Genomic DNA, 20,512 nt, shown 5'->3' on the forward strand with positions numbered 1-20,512 from the left:
CAACAAGTAACTGCCCAGGGCTTCAGTTCCACACGACAAGTAACTGCCCAGGGCTTCAGTTCCACACAACAAGTAACTGCCCAGGGCTTCCGTTCCACACAACAAGTAACTGCCCAGGGCTTCAGTTCCACACAACAATTAACTGCCCAGGGCTTCAGTTCCACACAACAAGTAACTGCCCAGGGCTTCAGTTCCACACAACAAGTAACTGCCCAGGGCTTCAGTTCCACACAACAAGTAACTGCCCAGGGCTTCAGTTCCACACAACAATTAACTGCCCAGGGCTTCAGTTCCACACAACAAGTAACTGCCCAGGGCTTCAGTTCCACACAACAAGTAACTGCCCAGGGCTTCAGTTCCACACAACAAGTAACTGCCCAGGGCTTCAGTTCCACACGACAAGTAACTGCCCAGGGCTTCAGTTCCACACAACAAGTAACTGCCCAGGGCTTCAGTTCCACACAACAATTAACTGCCCAGGGCTTCAGTTCCACACAACAAGTAACTGCCCAGGGCTTCAGTTCCACACAACAAGTAACTGCCCAGGGCTTCAGTTCCACACAACAAGTAACTGCCCAGGGCTTCAGTTCCACACAACAAGTAACTGCCCAGGGCTTCAGTTCCACACAACAAGTAACTGCCCAGGGCTTCAGTTCCACACAACAAGTAACTGCCCAGGGCTTCAGTTCCACACAACAAGTAACTGCCCAGGGCTTCAGTTCCACACAACAAGTAACTGCCCAGGGCTTCAGTTCCACACGACAAGTAACTGCCCAGGGCTTCAGTTCCACACAACAAGTAACTGCCCAGGGCTTCAGTTCCACACAACAAGTAACTGCCCAGGGCTTCAGTTCCACACAACAAGTAACTGCCCAGGGCTTCAGTTCCACACGACAAGTAACTGCCTCGGGCTTCAGTTCCACACAACAAGTAACTGCCCAGGGATTCAGTTCCACACAACAAGTAACTGCCCAGGGCTTCAGTTCCACACAACAAGTAACTGCCTCGGGCTTCAGTTCCACACAACAAGTAACTGCCCAGGTCTTCAATTCCACACAACAAGTAACTGCCTCGGGCTTCAGTTCCACACGACAAGTCAAATCTCAAAAAAATATCTCATTTGATTTAAGATTCGCTGCTGGAACAAGTGTCACCCATGGAGGGAATGTGTGGGACAGGAAATGACATCAGAGATGTTCTTTGCAACATCTGTGTCGGTCAGCGTCACATCCGAGCAGCAACATATGCATAGACAGTATTGCCCTGCCATTGCAAAAAGGCAATAACTGCTCATTTGGTCCAAAATGAGTTCATGTCAATTTTTTTGCTACATTAAATACATGCTTAATCATGTGGACAAGTATCCTGCCTCGGGTGTATTGTGTTCAGGAGAAAATGGGGGGATCATGTTAGCCAGTAACTGTATGAAGATACTGTGACACCAAGATAAATTCAAGGTATTTTTCTCAGTTCCACGCTATGAGCAGTTCATGTCTTTTTGCTTGGTCGGACAGAGTATCATCTGAAGGGAACACACACATCCACAACACACACTCAGGGAGGCTTGGATTTGTTGGAGACACACACCAGGGACAGAGAACCGTGGTCAAACAGCCTGTACGGCAACGTCCCCTTCGTCGTCCACGCGTCAGTCTTCGGGTCGTAGCACTCGAAGCTGTCGGAGTCCTCTATGACGTCATGTCCGTTGATGAAGCGTCCTCCGGTCGCGTACAGTTTGTCGTCGAGCACCGTGACGGCGTGATGCATCCTCCTCTGCTTCAGGTTCTCACACTTCGTAAAGCGGTTGGCTTTGGTGTCGTACGCGATCATTCTTCTGGTGTAGCCTGTAAAAAAAAGGACATTAGGGGGGACAGTTAGGGAACAGTTAGGGTGACAGTTAGGGGACAGTTAGGGGAAGGAGTTGCTAATGAAGTTGTCTTGACAAAGACAGAGGAGATGTCGAAGATCTCAAAGTCCTAAGTAGACCAAATAAAGTTGTATTTAATTGAAATGTTAGATTGTCCTTTTTTCCCCCCTGAATAAAGCAACAGACCCAGTCTTCACCTACCTCCGATAATGTAGATCTTGTCATCGACAGACCCAGTCTTCACCTACCTCCGATAATGTAGATCTTGTCATCGACAGACCCAGTCTTCACCTACCTCCGATAATGTAGGTCTTGTCATCGACAGACCCAGTCTTCACCTACCTCCGATAATGTAGATCTTGTCATCGACAGACCCAGTCTTCACCTACCTCCGATAATGTAGATCTTGTCATCGACAGACCCAGTCTTCACCTACCTCCGATAATGTAGGTCTTGTCATCGACAGACCCAGTCTTCAGCTACCTCCGATAATGTAGATCTTGTCATCGACAGCCCCAGTCTTCACCTACCTCCGATAATGTAGATCTTGTCATCGACAGACCCAGTCTTCACCTACCTCCGATAATGTAGATCTTGTCATCGACAGACCCAGTCTTCACCTACCTCCGATAATGTAGATCTTGTCATCGACAGACCCAGTCTTCACCTACCTCCGATAATGTAGATCTTGTCATCGACAGACCCAGTCTTCACCTACCTCCGATAATGTAGATCTTGTCATCGACAGACCCAGTCTTCACCTACCTCCGATAATGTAGATCTTGTCATCGACAGACCCAGTCTTCACCTACCTCCGATAATGTAGATCTTGTCATCGACAGACCCAGTCTTCACCTACCTCCGATAATGTAGATCTTGTCATCGACAGACCCAGTCTTCACCTACCTCCGATAATGTAGATCTTGTCATCGACAGACCCAGTCTTCACCTACCTCCGATAATGTAGATCTTGTCATCGACAGACCCAGTCTTCACCTACCTCCGATAATGTAGATCTTGTCATCGACAGACCCAGTCTTCACCTACCTCCGATAATGTAGGTCTTGTCATCGACAGACCCAGTCTTCACCTACCTCCGATAATGTAGGTCTTGTCATCGACAGACCCAGTCTTCACCTACCTCCGATAATGTAGATCTTGTCATCGACAGACCCAGTCTTCACCTATCTCCGATAATGTAGATCTTGTCATCGACAGACCCAGTCTTCACCTACCTCCGATAATGTAGATCTTGTCATCGACAGACCCAGTCTTCACCTACCTCCGATAATGTAGATCTTGTCATCGACAGATCCAGTCTTCACCTACCTCCGATAATGTAGATCTTGTCATCGACAGCCCCAGTCTTCACCTACCTCCGATAATGTAGATCTTGTCATCGACAGACCCAGTCTTCACCTACCTCCGATAATGTAGATCTTGTCATCGACAGCCCCAGTCTTCACCTACCTCCGATAATGTAGATCTTGTCATCGACAGACCCAGTCTTCACCTACCTCCGATAATGTAGATCTTGTCATCGACAGACCCAGTCTTCACCTACCTCCGATAATGTAGATCTTGTCATCGACAGACCCAGTCTTCACCTACCTCCGATAATGTAGATCTTGTCATCGACAGACCCAGTCTTCACCTACCTCCGATAATGTAGGTCTTGTCATCGACAGACCCAGTCTTCACCTACCTCCGATAATGTAGATCTTGTCATCGACAGACCCAGTCTTCACCTACCTCCGATAATGTAGATCTTGTCATCGACAGACCCAGTCTTTACCTACCTCCGATAATGTAGATCTTGTCATCGACAGACCCAGTCTTCACCTACCTCCGATAATGTAGATCTTGTCATCGACAGACCCAGTCTTCACCTACCTCCGATAATGTAGGTCTTGTCATCGACAGACCCAGTCTTCAGCTACCTCCGATAATGTAGATCTTGTCATCGACAGACCCAGTCTTCACCTACCTCCGATAATGTAGATCTTGTCATCGACAGATCCAGTCTTCAGCTACCTCCGATAATGTAGATCTTGTCATCGACAGACCCAGTCTTCACCTACCTCCGATAATGTAGATCTTGTCATCGACAGACCCAGTCTTCACCTACCTCCGATAATGTAGATCTTGTCATCGACAGACCCAGTCTTCACCTACCTCCGATAATGTAGATCTTGTCATCGACAGACCCAGTCTTCACCTACCTCCGATAATGTAGGTCTTGTCATCGACAGACCCAGTCTTCACCTACCTCCGATAATGTAGATCTTGTCATCGACAGACCCAGTCTTCACCTACCTCCGATAATGTAGATCTTGTCATCGACAGACCCAGTCTTCACCTACCTCCGATAATGTAGATCTTGTCATCGACAGACCCAGTCTTCACCTATCTCCGACAATGTAGATCTTGTCATCGACAGACCCAGTCTTCACCTACCTCCGATAATGTAGATCTTGTCATCGACAGCCCCAGTCTTCAGCTACCTCCGATAATGTAGATCTTGTCATCGACAGACCCAGTCTTCACCTACCTCCGATAATGTAGATCTTGTCATCGACAGACCCAGTCTTCACCTACCTCCGACAATGTAGATCTTGTCATCGACAGACCCAGTCTTCACCTACCTCCGACAATGTAGACCTTGTCATCGACAGATCCAGTCTTCACCTACCTCCGATAATGTAGATCTTGTCATCGACAGATCCAGTCTTCACCTACCTCCGATAATGTAGATCTTGTCATCGACAGACCCAGTCTTCACCTACCTCCGATAATGTAGATCTTGTCATCGACAGACCCAGTCTTCACCTACCTCCGATAATGTAGATCTTGTCATCGACAGACCCAGTCTTCACCTACCTCCGATAATGTAGATCTTGTCATCGACAGACCCAGTCTTCAGCTACCTCCGATAATGTAGATCTTGTCATCGACAGACCCAGTCTTCACCTACCTCCGATAATGTAGATCTTGTCATCGACAGACCCAGTCTTCACCTACCTCCGATAATGTAGATCTTGTCATCGACAGACCCAGTCTTCACCTACCTCCGATAATGTAGATCTTGTCATCGACAGACCCAGTCTTCACCTACCTCCGATAATGTAGATCTTGTCATCGACAGACCCAGTCTTCACCTACCTCCGATAATGTAGATCTTGTCATCGACAGACCCAGTCTTCACCTACCTCCGATAATGTAGATCTTGTCATCGACAGACCCAGTCTTCACCTACCTCCGATAATGTAGATCTTGTCATCGACAGACCCAGTCTTCACCTACCTCCGACAATGTAGATCTTGTCATCGACAGACCCAGTCTTCACCTACCTCCGATAATGTAGATCTTGTCATCGACAGCCCCAGTCTTCAGCTACCTCCGATAATGTAGATCTTGTCATCGACAGACCCAGTCTTCACCTATCTCCGACAATGTAGATCTTGTCATCGACAGACCCAGTCTTCACCTACCTCCGATAATGTAGATCTTGTCATCGACAGCCCCAGTCTTCAGCTACCTCCGATAATGTAGATCTTGTCATCGACAGACCCAGTCTTCACCTACCTCCGATAATGTAGATCTTGTCATCGACAGACCCAGTCTTCACCTACCTCCGACAATGTAGATCTTGTCATCGACAGACCCAGTCTTCACCTACCTCCGACAATGTAGACCTTGTCATCGACAGATCCAGTCTTCACCTACCTCCGATAATGTAGATCTTGTCATCGACAGATCCAGTCTTCACCTACCTCCGATAATGTAGATCTTGTCATCGACAGACCCAGTCTTCACCTACCTCCGATAATGTAGATCTTGTCATCGACAGACCCAGTCTTCACCTACCTCCGATAATGTAGATCTTGTCATCGACAGACCCAGTCTTCACCTACCTCCGATAATGTAGATCTTGTCATCGACAGACCCAGTCTTCAGCTACCTCCGATAATGTAGATCTTGTCATCGACAGACCCAGTCTTCACCTACCTCCGATAATGTAGATCTTGTCATCGACAGACCCAGTCTTCACCTACCTCCGATAATGTAGATCTTGTCATCGACAGACCCAGTCTTCACCTACCTCCGATAATGTAGATCTTGTCATCGACAGACCCAGTCTTCACCTACCTCCGATAATGTAGATCTTGTCATCGACAGACCCAGTCTTCACCTACCTCCGATAATGTAGATCTTGTCATCGACAGACCCAGTCTTCACCTACCTCCGATAATGTAGATCTTGTCATCGACAGACCCAGTCTTCACCTACCTCCGATAATGTAGATCTTGTCATCGACAGACCCAGTCTTCACCTACCTCCGACAATGTAGATCTTGTCATCGACAGACCCAGTCTTCACCTACCTCCGATAATGTAGATCTTGTCATCGACAGCCCCAGTCTTCAGCTACCTCCGATAATGTAGATCTTGTCATCGACAGACCCAGTCTTCACCTACCTCCGATAATGTAGATCTTGTCATCGACAGACCCAGTCTTCACCTACCTCCGATAATGTAGATCTTGTCATCGACAGCCCCAGTCTTCAGCTACCTCCGATAATGTAGACCTTGTCATCGACAGACCCAGTCTTCACCTACCTCCGATAATGTAGATCTTGTCATCGATGACAGCTGCTGGTGCAGAAACGTTCTTCACTGTCCTGGTCTCCATCATAGACCACATATTCCTGCCAATGTGATACACCTGGAGAAAGAGGATTGGTTTAGAAGAGTTTAGTGTTTCTGTGCAGATTTGTTCCCCCCAAAAAAGTTTCAAGAATTAACAGCAAACTCCAAATTTTCAGTAATGAAACACCCCGAGACTTCAAATCTTCTGTAATTCAACACCCCGAGACTTCAAATCTTCAGTAATTAAACACCCCGAGACTTCAAATCTTCAGTAATTCAACACCCCGAGACTTCAAATCTTCAGTAATTAAACACCCCGAGACTTCAAATCTTCTGTAATTCAACACCCCGAGACTTCAAATCTTCAGTAATTAAACACCCCGAGACTTCAAATCTTCAGTAATTCAACACCCAAAGACTTCAAATCTTAAGTAATTCAACACCCGAGACTTCAAGACTTCAGTAATTAAACACCCCGAGACTTCAAATCTTCAGTAATTAAACACCCAGCGACTTCAAATCTTCAGTAATTCAACACCCCGAGACTTCAAATGTTCAGTAATTAAACACCCGAGACTTCAAATCTTCAGTAATTAAACACCCCGAGACTTCAAATCTTCAGTAATTAAACACCCCGAGACTTCAAATCTTCAGTAATTAAACACCAGAGACTTCAAATCTTCAGTAATTCAACACCCCGAGACTTCAAATCTTCAGTAATTCAACACCCCGAGACTTCAAATCTTCAGTAATTCAACACCCCGAGACTTCAAATCTTCAGTAATTCAACACCCCGAGACTTCAGGACTTCAGTAATTCAACACCCCGAGACTTCAAATCTTCAGTAATTAAACACCCGAGACTTCAAATCTTCAGTAATTAAACACCCCGAGACTTCAAATCTTCAGTAATTAAACACCCCGAGACTTCAAATCTTCAGTAATTCAACACCCCGAGACTTCAAATCTTCAGTAATTAAACACCCCGCGACTTCAAATCTTCAGTAATTCAACACCCCGGGACTTCAAATCTTCAGTAATTCAACACCCCGAGACTTCAGGACTTCAAGTTCACCACACAACAGCAACCTCAACAGAAGGATGTTCTGCCTACCTGTATCATCCTGACAGGGTTCTGCATCGCATCTTCTCCCCCGAACATGTAGATTCTTTGATCGTTAGCGGCAACCGCCGGGTGTAGCACAGCCGTCGGCATGGGAACCATAGCCTCCCATTGGTTGAACATACTATTGTACCTTTCCACCGTGTCGCACACCTGCTTCTCCGGCCCCAGGCCCCCCAGGACGAAGATAAAGTGCAGGTAGGAGACAGACTGGTGGGCGAAGCGAGGCTGGATCATGGGCTCAGTCGTCCTCCACTGGTTGGTCTTCAGAGACAACGTATAGACAGTGGTGCTAACCACTCTGTGCTTGGTGTTCATGGTGAGGCCTCCCAGGACATACAGGATACTGTGGATACAGACGTAGGAGGCCTTATAGAGTCGCAAGGGCAGCTTGGCCAGCCACTGCCAGCGCTGAGTCCTCTCGTCGAACAGGAGTGCTTCGCGGGACGTCTGTTCGTTGTTCTTGCGGCCGCCAACGAGAACCAGGGTCTCCCGGCAGGTGAAGCGCCGCGGGGTCACCCACAGGGGCTTGAGGTCCGACCCACACTTAGTAGTGATGGAGAACATGAGGCGTCGGACGGACTCGATGACCTCGGTGCACAGGGTGGAGGACTGGACGAGGGGGTCGCTGGCGATGAACTGGAACAGGTAGGTGGGGTGGATGTAGCGCAGGCGCACCTTCCTGAAGAGGTCGGAGATGGCGCCGCGCCGGGAGAACGGGTCGTGGTGGATCCACGCCAGTAACGTCTCGAACACCTGGTTTTTTTTAAATAAAAAAGCTGTTTTAATTTCAACGCTTAGTTCTTAAACATCCATTGATAGTTTTAACTTTGTTGATGATGCGCTGTTGCTTTTAGTGGCCGTTGTTGTTGAATTGGGGTGTTTATTTTTAGTATTACCTTACCTGCTCCTCCTCAGCACAGAGCCAGTCATCCTCCAAGTAACCCATCAGCTCAGGTAAGGAGAGCTCACACAGGTCCTCAGAGGTAGAGACGTCAGAGAAGCTCTGTACTGCCATCTCCCTGGCCTGGAATCAATCAATGAATGAATGAATGCTATTGACGATACACATGGGCTGAGTCCGAAATAGTACCCTTTTCCCTAATTCCTTTTAGTACACTACTTTTAACCAGGGCTCCTAGGCTGCCAAGTGAACTATCTACACCAGGGCCCATAGGCTGCCAAGTGAACTAATTACACCCTACACCAGGGTCCCTAGGCTGCCAAGTGAACTAACTACACCAGGGCCCCTAGGCTGCCAAGTGAACCAACTAAACCAGGGTCCCTAGGCTGCCAAGTGAACCAACAATACATACTTAAAACTAAATAAATTCTACTGACCTTCTCCTTCAGGCTGTTGCAGTGCAATATATCAGACAGCCGAATCATGCTGAGGCAGTTGTCTGGGCTCAGCTGCTCCTGAAATATACGACATGTAAAAATGTAAATGTATTTCCCCCAGGGACAAAACACACATTATTAATCCTATTCAAGTTTCAACATCAATGTGAAAGTGCCAGAGTTTAGCGCCAGGAAGCTAATTCATCTGTGGTCACCTGCAGGAAAGAGGAGCAGGCCTCGAACAGCCTGGTGTACTGGAGCATGGAGGAAGCCTGCATAAGGGGCAGTACTATCTCCATGGTGATGGTGATCACCCCTGTGTAGACGTAGTCGACGATGTCACTCAGGATGCTGGAGGTGATCCCCTTCAACAATAATAACAACAACAACATCAATAATAATAATAACAACAATAATAACAATATTAATAACAACAACAACAATAATAATGACAATAATAACAATATTAATAATAACAACAACAATAATAATAATAATAATGACAATAATAACAACAACAATAATAATAATAATAATAATAACAATATGAATAACAATAACAATAATAACAATAACAATAATAATAATAACAATAATAATAATAACAATAATAATAATAATAACAATAATAATAATGATAATAATATGAATAACAATAACAATAATAACAATAACAATAATAATAATAATACTGATAATAACAATAATAATAATAATAATAATAATAACAACAATAATAACAATATTAATAACAACAACAACAATAATAATGACAATAATAACAATATTAATAATAACAACAACAATAACAATAATAATAATAATACTGATAATAACAATAATAATAATAATAACAATAATAATAATAATAATAATAACAATAATAATACTACTAACACTAATAATAATACAATATTAATAACAATAATAATAATAATAATAATAATGAATATATAATAATAATAATAATAACACTAATAATAATACAATACTAATAACAATAATAATAATAATAACAATATTAATAACAATAATAATAATAACAATAATAATACAATACTAATAACAATAATAATAACAATAACAATATTAATAACAATAACAATAATAATTTGAAAGATTATATTTGATTTGTACAGCGCCTTTCGTTGACAGGCAGAAACCACACAGGACTTTACATAAAAGCCTTCTCCTGTTTCAGTAGAGTGAGGCAGGACACTAGTCTAGTTTTACAACAAAAAAAACAAAAACATTTTGCTTATTTAAAAAAAAAAAGGCAGAAATACAAACAAAAAAGTGAAACAAGCCGACCTTCAGATCCACCTTCTCCTGGTTGGTCTCTCTGAAGTGGTGACAGAACATGGCCGTGAAGTAAGGACTGCTGGAGGCCAGGACGTTACGGTGGCAGGGGATCTGTGTGTTATCTGAACAGAGGAGCACGTCGGTAAGGATCCTTCCCTGTCTCAGATGGTTCAGCTGCAGTAGGAGGTAGGAGGACTGTTCCTCGTTCCTGTAGTGGAACACGTCTACGTGTGGCTTTGATTGGTCCATTCTGGAAAAGAAAGGACATGTTTTGATTTGGGAGGAAATGGATTCAATTTGGGGTTTTTTTTTGGTTGATTTTTCTCTGTAGAGGTGAGTGTGTATAGCTTGGTCAAGTCAGTGACATGAATGATTAGAAATCCTCGGTAGACAATTTTTCGCTAATATTTGAATGTTTTCTCCATCACACACCTATTTCCTGCAGGATCCAAGGCTTAGGGGTTTCCCACCTCCGACTCCAACACGATCATAAATACCTCAAATTGCATTTAGAATTCGTATCTTCAGTAGCACGCTGTTTTCTGCACGATGAACTCCCAATGCAGATAGCGTGAGGCTCGTGATCAACATTCACATATTATAGTAGTAGTCCTGTCATAACCCAGCTTGGGGTCTAGCACCACGTCCTGGACTCTACCAGCATTGGGACACGACACATTCACGAGAGCTGTTATCAGCCCCTGGTTAGGATGGTCTGATGACCCTGGAGTCAGATACCATCCCCATTTAGTCTCACGGATCAAGACACACCGACAATAACTGTCACGTTCTGACCATCGTTCTTGTGTTTTCCTTGTTTTAGTGTTGGTCAGGACGTGAGCTGGTTGGGCATTCTATGTTTGGCCTGATATGGTTCTCAATCAGAGGCAGGTGTTAGTTATTGTCTCTGATTGGGAACCATATTTAGGTAGCCTGTTTTGTGTTGGGTTTTGTGGGTGATTGTTCCTGTCTTTGTGTTTGTGGCACCAGATAGGACTGTTTTGGTTTTTTCACATTTCTTGTTTTGTAGATTGTTGTACTTTCATCTTTATTAAAGATGCACAAAACTAACGACGCTGCATTTTGGTCCGCCTCTCTTTCCCCAGAAGAAAACCATTACAATAACGCTATTGTTGTGTCCGTTGTCGGAATGAGACCAAAGCTTAGGTGGAAAACAGGCTCCCGAAGTATGATTCCCAATCAAAAGACAATGATAGACAGCTGCCTCTGACAGATGCCCACCCAGACCCTCCCCTATAGGTTTAGGTTTTGCGGCCGGAGACCGCACCTTTGGAGGAGGGGGTACTGTCACGCCCTGACCGCACCTTTGGGGGAGGGGGTACTGTCACACCCTGACCGCACCTTTGGGGGAGGGGGTACTGTCACACCCTGACCGCACTTTTGGGGGAGGGGGTACTGTCACGGCCTGATCGCACCTTTGGGGGAGGGGGTACTGTCACGCCCTGACCGCACATTTGGGGGAGGGGGTACTGTCACACCCTGACCGCACCTTTGGGGGAGGGGGTACTGTCACGCCCTGACCGCACCTTTGGGGGAGGGGGTACTGTCACGCCCTGACCTTAGAGATCCTTTAATGTGTCTGTTTAGAGCACTTTGTTTGTGAGCACTATCTAACACTATGTGTAGTGTTTATTGTTTTTGTTTGGCGTCATTTTGCTTAAAATAAAGAAAATGTACGCTCGCCACGCTGCACCTTGGTCCTCATCCTTCAACAGCCCGTGACAATAATATTTCTATCCGTTTGATATGACTGTTTACACACGGGCAAACATGCCAAGTATCCATGGTAATAACCTCAACCTGACCTATAGCAGAATGTAGGTCAACAAGCGCTCCGCAAATCAATGAATAAACTGTTTTAAATGAGAATCATTAGCTTGATATAATAGTTACAGTACAGTACATTATTCAAACACAGATTACTACGTTTGATATCAACTTGTTATTGTTTGCTCCTAACCTAAGACATTGAACGCAGGTTGATTAATTAATCAGCAGCTAGTCAGATTATAACATTTGATATCAACTTGTTATTGTTTGCTCCAAACCTAAGACATTGAAAGCAGGTTGATTAATCAATCAGCAGCTAGTCAGAGTACAACACTGGATCATTCACCATTCACAGCCAACAGAATGTTAGAATAACTCTGGTTGTTTTTTTTCCATCTGATTTATGGGTAAAACAAACTGATGCAGATCATTATCCATGTTACAGTCAGCTCCGTTCAGCAGGTCAACCTCTACACCTCAGTACGACACACCTCCCCTCCCCCCTTACCTCGTCTCAGTCTTCTAACGCGTCTGAGGTAGGTGTCCTTTCACTCAGCTCTGCTATCAGCAACATTCACCCAGACATCTCTCTCTCTCTCGCTCCCCCCCCCCTCTCTCTCTCCTACTGGTGGTTCTCTATAAGTGAAGGAGGGGCTGTTTGTAGAGAAACTGTTCTGTGTTTGTTGTTATGGTCTCTTTCCATGAGGTCTCTGGCTCTGTGTACATTCCTGTTTAAATATAGACCCCACTCTTTAGCAACACCCCAGCAGCCTCGCATGTGACTGCCCTTCTCTCTCTCTCTGTCTCTCTGTCTCTCTGTCTCTCTGTCTCTCTCTCCCTCTCTCTCTCTCTCTCTCTCTCTTTCTCTCTCTCTCTCTCTCTCTCTCTCTCTCTCTCTCTTCCTCCTCCTGTCTGCCTTACACAACCCATGCTCCTGTATGTTTACATCCGTGATAAACAGAGATGATCTGGGACAGTCACAGGAGAGGAGTCTGTGGCCAGGTACTGGGACAGGTACAGGAGAGGAGGCTGTGGCCAGATACTGGGACAGGTACAGGAGAGGAGTCTGTGGCCAGGTGCTAGGACAGGTACAGGAGAGGAGGCTGTTTACCAGGTGCTGGGACAGGTACAGGACAGGAGTCTGTGGCCAGGTGCTGGGACAGGTACAGGAGAGGAGGCTGTTTGCCAGGTGCTGGGACAGGTACAGGACAGGAGTCTGTGGCCAGGTGCTGGGACAGGTACAGGAGAGGAGGCTGTTTGCCAGGTACTGGGACAGTTAGAGGAGAGGAGACTGTTTGCCAGGTGCTGGGACAGGTACAGGAGAGGAGGCTGTGGCCAGGTACTGGGACAGTTAGAGGAGAGGAGACTGTTTGCCAGGTGCTGGGACAGGTACAGGAGAGGAGGCTGTGGCCAGGTACTGGGACAGGTACAGGAGAGGAGTCTGTTTGCCAGGCACTGGGACAGTTAGAGGAGAGGAGGCTGTTTGCCAGGTACTGGGACAGGTACACGAGAGGAGGATGTTTGCCAGGTACTGGGACAGGTACAGGAGAGGAGGCTGTTTGCCAGGTACTGGGACAGTTAGAGGAGAGGAGGCTGTTTGCCAGGTACTGGGACAGGTACAGGAGAGGAGGCTGTTTGCCAGGTACTGGGACAGGTACAGGAGAGGAGTCTGTGGCCAGGTACTGGGACAGTTAAAGGAGAGGAGACTGTTTGCCAGGTACTGGGACAGTTAAAGGAGAGGAGGCTGTTTGCGAGGTGCTGGCTGGTCTCAACACAGGGACCTGGGTAGTGTTACCTTGACAACCATGTAAACACACAGAGACACAGCCTATGTCTCAAATGGCACCCTATTCCCTATATAGTGCACTACTTTTGACAAGGGCCCATAGGGAATAGGGTGCCATTTTGAACGCAGACAGAGAGATAGTAATGGCACCCTATTCCCTATATAGTGCACTACTTTTGACCAGGGCCCATAGGGAATAGGGTGCCATTTTGAACCCAGACAGAGAGATGGTAATGGCAGGGACAGCTGAATGTAAGACCAGGGTCACAACAACATGGATTAGCAATGGCCTGTCTATGAACGCCGAAAAATAGCTGTTTGTTAAAGCTGTTATAACAACTCATAAGACTGTTATAACTGGTCCGTGACTGACAGGCCTGGCGTTCTGTTCAGAATAACACCGAGGTCAGGTTCAGTCCAGAAGGGGGGGGTTACCTGTTCAGAATAACACCGAGGTCAGGTTCAGTCCAGAAGGGGGGGGTTCTGTTCAGAATAACACCGAGGTCAGGTTCAGTCCAGAAGGGGGGGGTTCTGTTCAGAATAACACCGCGGTCAGGTTCAGTCCAGAAGGGGGGGGTTCTGTTCAGAATAACACCGAGGTCAGGTTCAGTCCAGAAGGGGGGGGTTCTGTTCAGAATAACACCGAGGTCAGGTTCAGTCCAGAAGGGGGGGCGTTCTGTTCAGAATAACACCGAGGTCAGGTTCAGTCCAGAAGGGGGGGGGGTTCTGTTCAGAATAACACCGAGGTCAGGTTCAGTCCAGAAGGGGGGGGTTCTGTTCAGAATAACACCGAGGTCAGGTTCAGTCCAGAAGGGGGGGGTTCTGTTCAGAATAACACCGCGGTCAGGTTCAGTCCAGAAGGGGGGGGTTCTGTTCAGAATAACACCGAGGTCAGGTTCAGTCCAGAAGGGGGGGTTCTGTTCAGAATAACACCGAGGTCAGGTTCAGTCCAGAAGGGGGGGGGGTTCTGTTCAGAATAACACAGAGGTCAGGTTCAGTCCAGAAGGGGGGGGGGGGGTTCTGTTCAGAATAACACCGAGGTCAGGTTCAGTCCAGAAGGGGGGGGGGGGTTCTGTTCAGAATAACACCGAGGTCAGGTTCAGTCCAGAAGGGGGGGGGGGTTCTGTTCAGAATAACACCGAGGTCAGGTTCAGTCCAGAAGGGGGGGGGCGTTCTGTTCAGAATAACACCGAGGTCAGGTTCAGTCCAGAAGGGGGGGGTTCTGTTCAGAATAACACCGAGGTCAGGTTCAGTCCAGAAGGGGGGGTTCTGTTCAGAATAACACCGAGGTCAGGTTCAGTCCAGAAGGGGGGGGTTCTGTTCAGAATAACACCGAGGTCAGGTTCAGTCCAGAAGGGGGGGCGTTCTGTTCAGAATAACACTGAGGTCAGGTTCAGTCCAGAAGGGGGGGGGGTTCTGTTCAGAATAACACCGAGGTCAGGTTCAGTCCAGAAGGGGGGGGGGCGTTCTGTTCAGAATAACACCGAGGTCAGGTTCAGTCCAGAAGGGGGGTTCTGTTCAGAATAACACCGAGGTCAGGTTCAGTCCAGAAGGGGGGGGGGGGGGTTCTGTTCAGAATAACACCGAGGTCAGGTTCAGTCCAGAAGGGGGGCGTTCTGTTCAGAATAACACCGAGGTCAGGTTCAGTCCAGAAGGGGGGTTCTGTTCAGAATAACACCGAGGTCAGGTTCAGTCCAGAAGGGGGGGGTTCTGTTCAGAATAACACCGAGGTCAGGTTCAGTCCAGAAGGGGGGGGGGGGGTTCTGTTCAGAATAACACCGAGGTCAGGTTCAGTCCAGAAGGGGGGGGGGTTCTGTTCAGAATAACACCGAGGTCAGGTTCAGTCCAGAAGGGGGGTTCTGTTCAGAATAACACCGAGGTCAGGTTCAGTCCAGAAGGGGGGTTCTGTTCAGAATAACACCGAGGTCAGGTTCAGTCCAGAAGGGGGGGCGTTCTGTTCAGAATAACACCGAGGTCAGGTTCAGTCCAGAAGGGGGGGGTTCTGTTCAGAATAACACCGAGGTCAGGTTCAGTCCAGAAGGGGGGGGTTCTGTTCAGAATAACACCGAGGTCAGGTTCAGTCCAGAAGGGGGGGGGGGGGGGGGGTTCTGTTCAGAATAACACCGAGGTCGGGTTCAGTCCAGAAGGGGGGGGGGTTCTGTTCAGAATAACACCGAGGTCAGGTTCAGTCCAGAGTGGGGGGGGGGGGGGGGGGGGGGGGGTTCTGTTCAGAATAACACCGAGGTCAGGTTCAGTCCAGAGTGGGGGGGGGGGGGGGGGGTTCTGTTCAGAATAACACCGAGGTCAGGTTCAGTCCAGAGGGGGGGGGGTTCTGTTCAGAATAACACCGAGGTCGGGTTCAGTCCAGAAGGGGGGTTCTGTTCAGAATAACACCGAGGTCAGGTTCAGTCCAGAAGGGGGGGGTTCTGTTCAGAATAACACCGAGGTCAGGTTCAGTCCAGAAGGGGGGGGGGGGGGTTCTGTTCAGAATAACACCGAGGTCGGGTTCAGTCCAGAAGGGGGGGTTCTGTTCAGAATAACACCGAGGTCAGGTTCAGTCCAGAGTGGGGGGGGGGGGGGGGGTTCTGTTCAGAATAACACCGAGGTCAGGTTCAGTCCAGAGTGGGGGGGGGGGGGGGGGTTCTGTTCAGAATAACACCGAGGTCAGGTTCAGTCCAGAGGGGGGGGGGGGGGTTCTGTTCAGAATAACACCGAGGTCGGGTTCAGTCCAGAAGGGGGGGGGGTTCTGTTCAGAATAACACCGAGGTCAGGTTCAGTCCAGAAGGGGGGGGGGGGGGGGTTCTGTTCAGAATAACACCGAGGTCAGGTTCAGTCCAGAGTGGGGCGTGGAAAGTAAATGTCATGTACACTGAACTAAAAATATATAACCCAAACATGCAACAATTTCAACGATTTTCATATTAGGAAATCAGTCAATTGAAATAAATTCATTAGGTCCGAATCGATGGATTTCACACGTGTGAGCAGGGGCACAGCCATGGGTGGGCCTTGGAGGGCATAGGCCCACCCACTTGGGAGTCAGGCCCAGCCAATCAGTATTTGTTTTTCCCCCCACAAAAGGTCTTTATTACAGAAATACTCAGAAATACAGTTTCACCAGCTGTCCAGGTGGCTGGTCAGACGATCCCGCAGGTGAAGAAGCCGGATGTGGAGGTCCTGGGTTGGCATGGTTACACATGGTCTGTGGTTGGGAGGCCGATTGGACGCACTGCCAAATTCTCTAAAATTATGTTGGAGGCAGCTTATGGTAGAGAAATTAACATAAAAATTACCTGGCAACAGCTCTCTGGTGGACATTCCTGCAGTCAGCATGCCAATTGTACACTCCCTCAAAACTTGAGGCATCTGTGGCATTGTGTTTTGTGACAAATCTGCAATATTTTTATAGAGTGGCCTTTTATTGTCCTCAGCACGAGGTGCACCTGTGTAATGATCATGCTGTTTAATCAACTTATTGATATGCCACACCTGTCAGGTTGATGGATTAGCTTGACAAAGGAGAAATGCTCACTGACAGGGATGTAAACAAATCTGTGCATACATGTATAAATATAAATGAATAAATAACATTTTTTGGGTGGAGAAAAAAGCTTGTTGTGCGTATAGAGGAATTCTGGGACGTTTTAATTGAGTTCATGAAACATCATGGGATCATGTTGCGCTTCTATGTTTTGTTCAGTATATATATATATATATATATATATATATATATATATATATATATATATATATATATATATATATATATATATATATATATATATACTCATATGACTGTTATATATATGTATATGAATATATATATGCACACAGCAAACGCATGTGGTTCACCTAAACCTTTTTAAACAGGTTTCATCATCCTACATTCAGTTGGCATTGATCCTAAGTTTTATATCGTAGGTCAGACGACCCCTGGTTATTTAACGTGTTGATCCCGGTTCACTTTCATCCAGTGAAATACTCCAGCGCCATCTAGTGGTGATGTCCTGCTAGCAGCCGTGTCGGGGGGGGGGGGCAAGAGGATTTCTCCTTCCTCCTTGTCTAATGAATAACTAACACCTTGTCACAACATGTCTTCATTTCCTGTTCCTGTTAAATAAACAGCTGAGATTTCACACTGAACTGCCCCTTTTACTACTCCTTACAGTATAGGACTTGTTTATTGTTTATTGTTTATTGTTTACTCCACGTGTAACTCTGTGTTGTTGTCTGTTCACACTGCTATGCTTTTACTACTCTTTACAGTATAGGACTTGTTTATTGTTTATTGTTTACTCCATGTGTAACTCTGTGTTGTTGTCTGTTCACACTGCTATGCTTTTACTACTCCTTACAGTATAGGACGTGTTTATTGTTTATTGTTTATTGTTTACTCCATGTGTAACTCTGTGTTGTTGTCTGTTCACACTGCTATGCTTTTACTACTCCTTACAGTATAGGACGTGTTTATTGTTTATTGTTTATTGTTTACTCCATGTGTAACTCTGTGTTGTTGTCTGTTCACGCTGCTATGCTTTTACTACTCCTTACAGTATAGGACTTGTTTATTGTTTATTGTTTACTCTACGTGTAACTCTGTGTTGTTGTCCGTTCACACGGTCGCAGTTGTAAATGAGAACTTGTTCTCAACTAGCCCACCTGGTTAAATAAAAGTGAAAATAAAATATATATTTTTTTTAAATAGTGCCCTACTTCTGGTAGAGAAATTAGAGGGAACAAGGGTTCCATTTGGGAGACACCTTAGAACAAGTGTCTTATTTTTAAATAAGAAACAACAACACGTGAGCAGATCAAAGCGTCTGTCCTCTGCTTTGCTAAACGCCGTCTCACCGTCAGGAGAAGATTCATCTTCCAAGAAGAGCCTTAAGTCAAAATGTCTGCTTCTACAGTCTATTATCACTACCCTCTGGCCAGAATGATAAGAGTTGAGGTAGAGTACAGCATCTTCACGTATTACACCATCACTACCCTCTGGCCAGAATGATAAGAGTTGAGGTAGAGTACAGCATCTTCACGTATTACACCATCACTACCCTCTGGCCAGAATGATAAGAGTTGAGGTAGAGTACAGCATCTTCACGTATTACACCATCACTACCCTCTGGCCAGAAATACCATCTAATAAGGAGACGTCACGGGACTGATGATATGATAAGAGTTATATTATTGAATAAGGAGACTGATGTTATGATAATAGTTATATTATTTAATAAGGAGACTGATGTTATGATAAGAGTTATATTATTGAATAAGGAGACTGATGTTATGATAAGAGTTATATTATTGAATAAGGAGACTGATGTTATGATAAGAGTTATATTATTTAATAAGGAGACTGATGTTATGATAAGAGTTATATTATTTAATAAGGAGACTGATGTTATGATAAGAGTTATATTATTGAATAAGGAGACGTCACGGGACTGATGATATGATAAGAGTTATATTATTGAATAAGGAGACGTCATGATAAAAGTTGAGGTAGAGTAAAGCATCTTCACGTATTACACCATCACCCAGCCCATGGGACAGTGGATGTGTCCCAGCACACAGTCTCTATAGTGTTAAACCATGACCGTATATGGAAGCAGATGATATGCTGCTGTAATAGAGACGTCTCTGTCATTGAGGGAAAAGGCTGACCGTGGGTATGGGATGGTCCTAGAGCCATAGACAGACTACACGTCTATACGGACAGGGAGGATGCATCCCCAAGGACAGAGAGTTTGTCTCCGCTATAGAGACGTCTCTGTCATTGAGGGAAAAGGCTAACTGTGGTTATGGGATGGTCCTAGAGCCATAGACAGACTACACGTCTATACGGACAGGGAGGATGCATCCCCAAGGCCGGAGAGTTTGTCTCCGCTATAGAGACGTCTCTGTCATTGAGAGAAAAGGCTAACTGTGGGTATGGGATGGTCCTAGAGCCATAGACAGACTACACGTCTATACGGACAGGGAGGATGCATCCCCAAGGACGGAGAGTTTGTCTCCGCTATAGAGACGTCTCTGTCATTGAGGGAAAAGGCTAACCGTGGGTATGGGATGGTCCTAGAGCCATAGACAGACTACATGTCTATACGGACAGGGAGGATGCATCCCCAAGGACGGAGAGTTTGTCTCCGCTATAGAGACGTTCCTCCTGGCTGATTATTAAAGTAACACTAACACTGGTAATTGTAAATATGGAAGGAAAGGGACAGAATAGGAAATACCATCGTCGTTCTATTTCTAATGGGGCAGAGGCATGTCCTTTTGTCAAGTCCTCTTATAGATCTGAGCTGCTGGATTCGAAAGATATCATTTATAATTCTGGATTTGGGATTCGAAAGCTATAATTTGTTCAACTTTTTTTTTCATTTTTACACATCGCTGTTTTTTTTCGGGGGGGGGAGTTCATCCAGGCGTTATGTATTATATAATGTTATCATCCCACAACCCATATTTGAAGGACCTGGTAGCACTCTGGACACAGTGAATACTCCTTGTTCAAATCAACCAGCCTCTGTAAGCAACAGTGAAGAGGAGACTCCGGGGATGCTGGCCTTCTAGGCAGAGTTGCAAAGAAAACACCAGTCTCACTAGTCAACAGTGAAGAGGAGACTCGGGGGATGCTGGCCTTCTAGGCAGAGT

The 20,512-nt window shown here is 46.0% G+C and overlaps 1 protein-coding gene across 1 annotated transcript; it reads right to left on the bottom strand.

The window, feature by feature from the left end:
- Positions 1-1,027: 1,027 nt before the first annotated feature.
- klhl38b (kelch-like family member 38b) lies at positions 1,028-12,669 on the bottom strand. Its single transcript, XM_064947278.1, has 8 exons — positions 12,581-12,669; positions 10,291-10,531; positions 9,195-9,344; positions 8,980-9,057; positions 8,543-8,665; positions 7,630-8,394; positions 6,487-6,592; positions 1,028-1,844 (listed from the first exon to the last, which is right to left on the bottom strand). Exons 2-8 carry the CDS (start codon positions 10,528-10,530, stop codon positions 1,555-1,557), a joined length of 1,752 nt encoding a protein of 583 aa, XP_064803350.1. The 5' UTR covers position 10,531; positions 12,581-12,669; the 3' UTR covers positions 1,028-1,554.
- Positions 12,670-20,512: the final 7,843 nt, after the last annotated feature.

The sequence above is a fragment of the Oncorhynchus masou genome, chromosome 29, assembly GCF_036934945.1.
Source record: "Oncorhynchus masou masou isolate Uvic2021 chromosome 29, UVic_Omas_1.1, whole genome shotgun sequence".
NCBI classification, from domain to species: Eukaryota; Metazoa; Chordata; class Actinopteri; order Salmoniformes; family Salmonidae; genus Oncorhynchus; species Oncorhynchus masou.

Bases quoted from the DNA above. Each gene is read 5' to 3' on its own strand.
- klhl38b (XM_064947278.1), bottom strand. From the start codon at position 10,530: ATGGACCAATCAAAGCCACACGTAGACGTGTTCCACTACAGGAACGAG. The intron at 6,593-7,629 runs GTAGGCAGAACA...CTCTTTCTCCAG, and splicing joins ACCCTGTCAGGATGATACAG to GTGTATCACATTGGCAGGAA. The intron at 1,845-6,486 runs GTAGGTGAAGAC...TTTTTTTTACAG, and splicing joins CAAGATCTACATTATCGGAG to GCTACACCAGAAGAATGATC.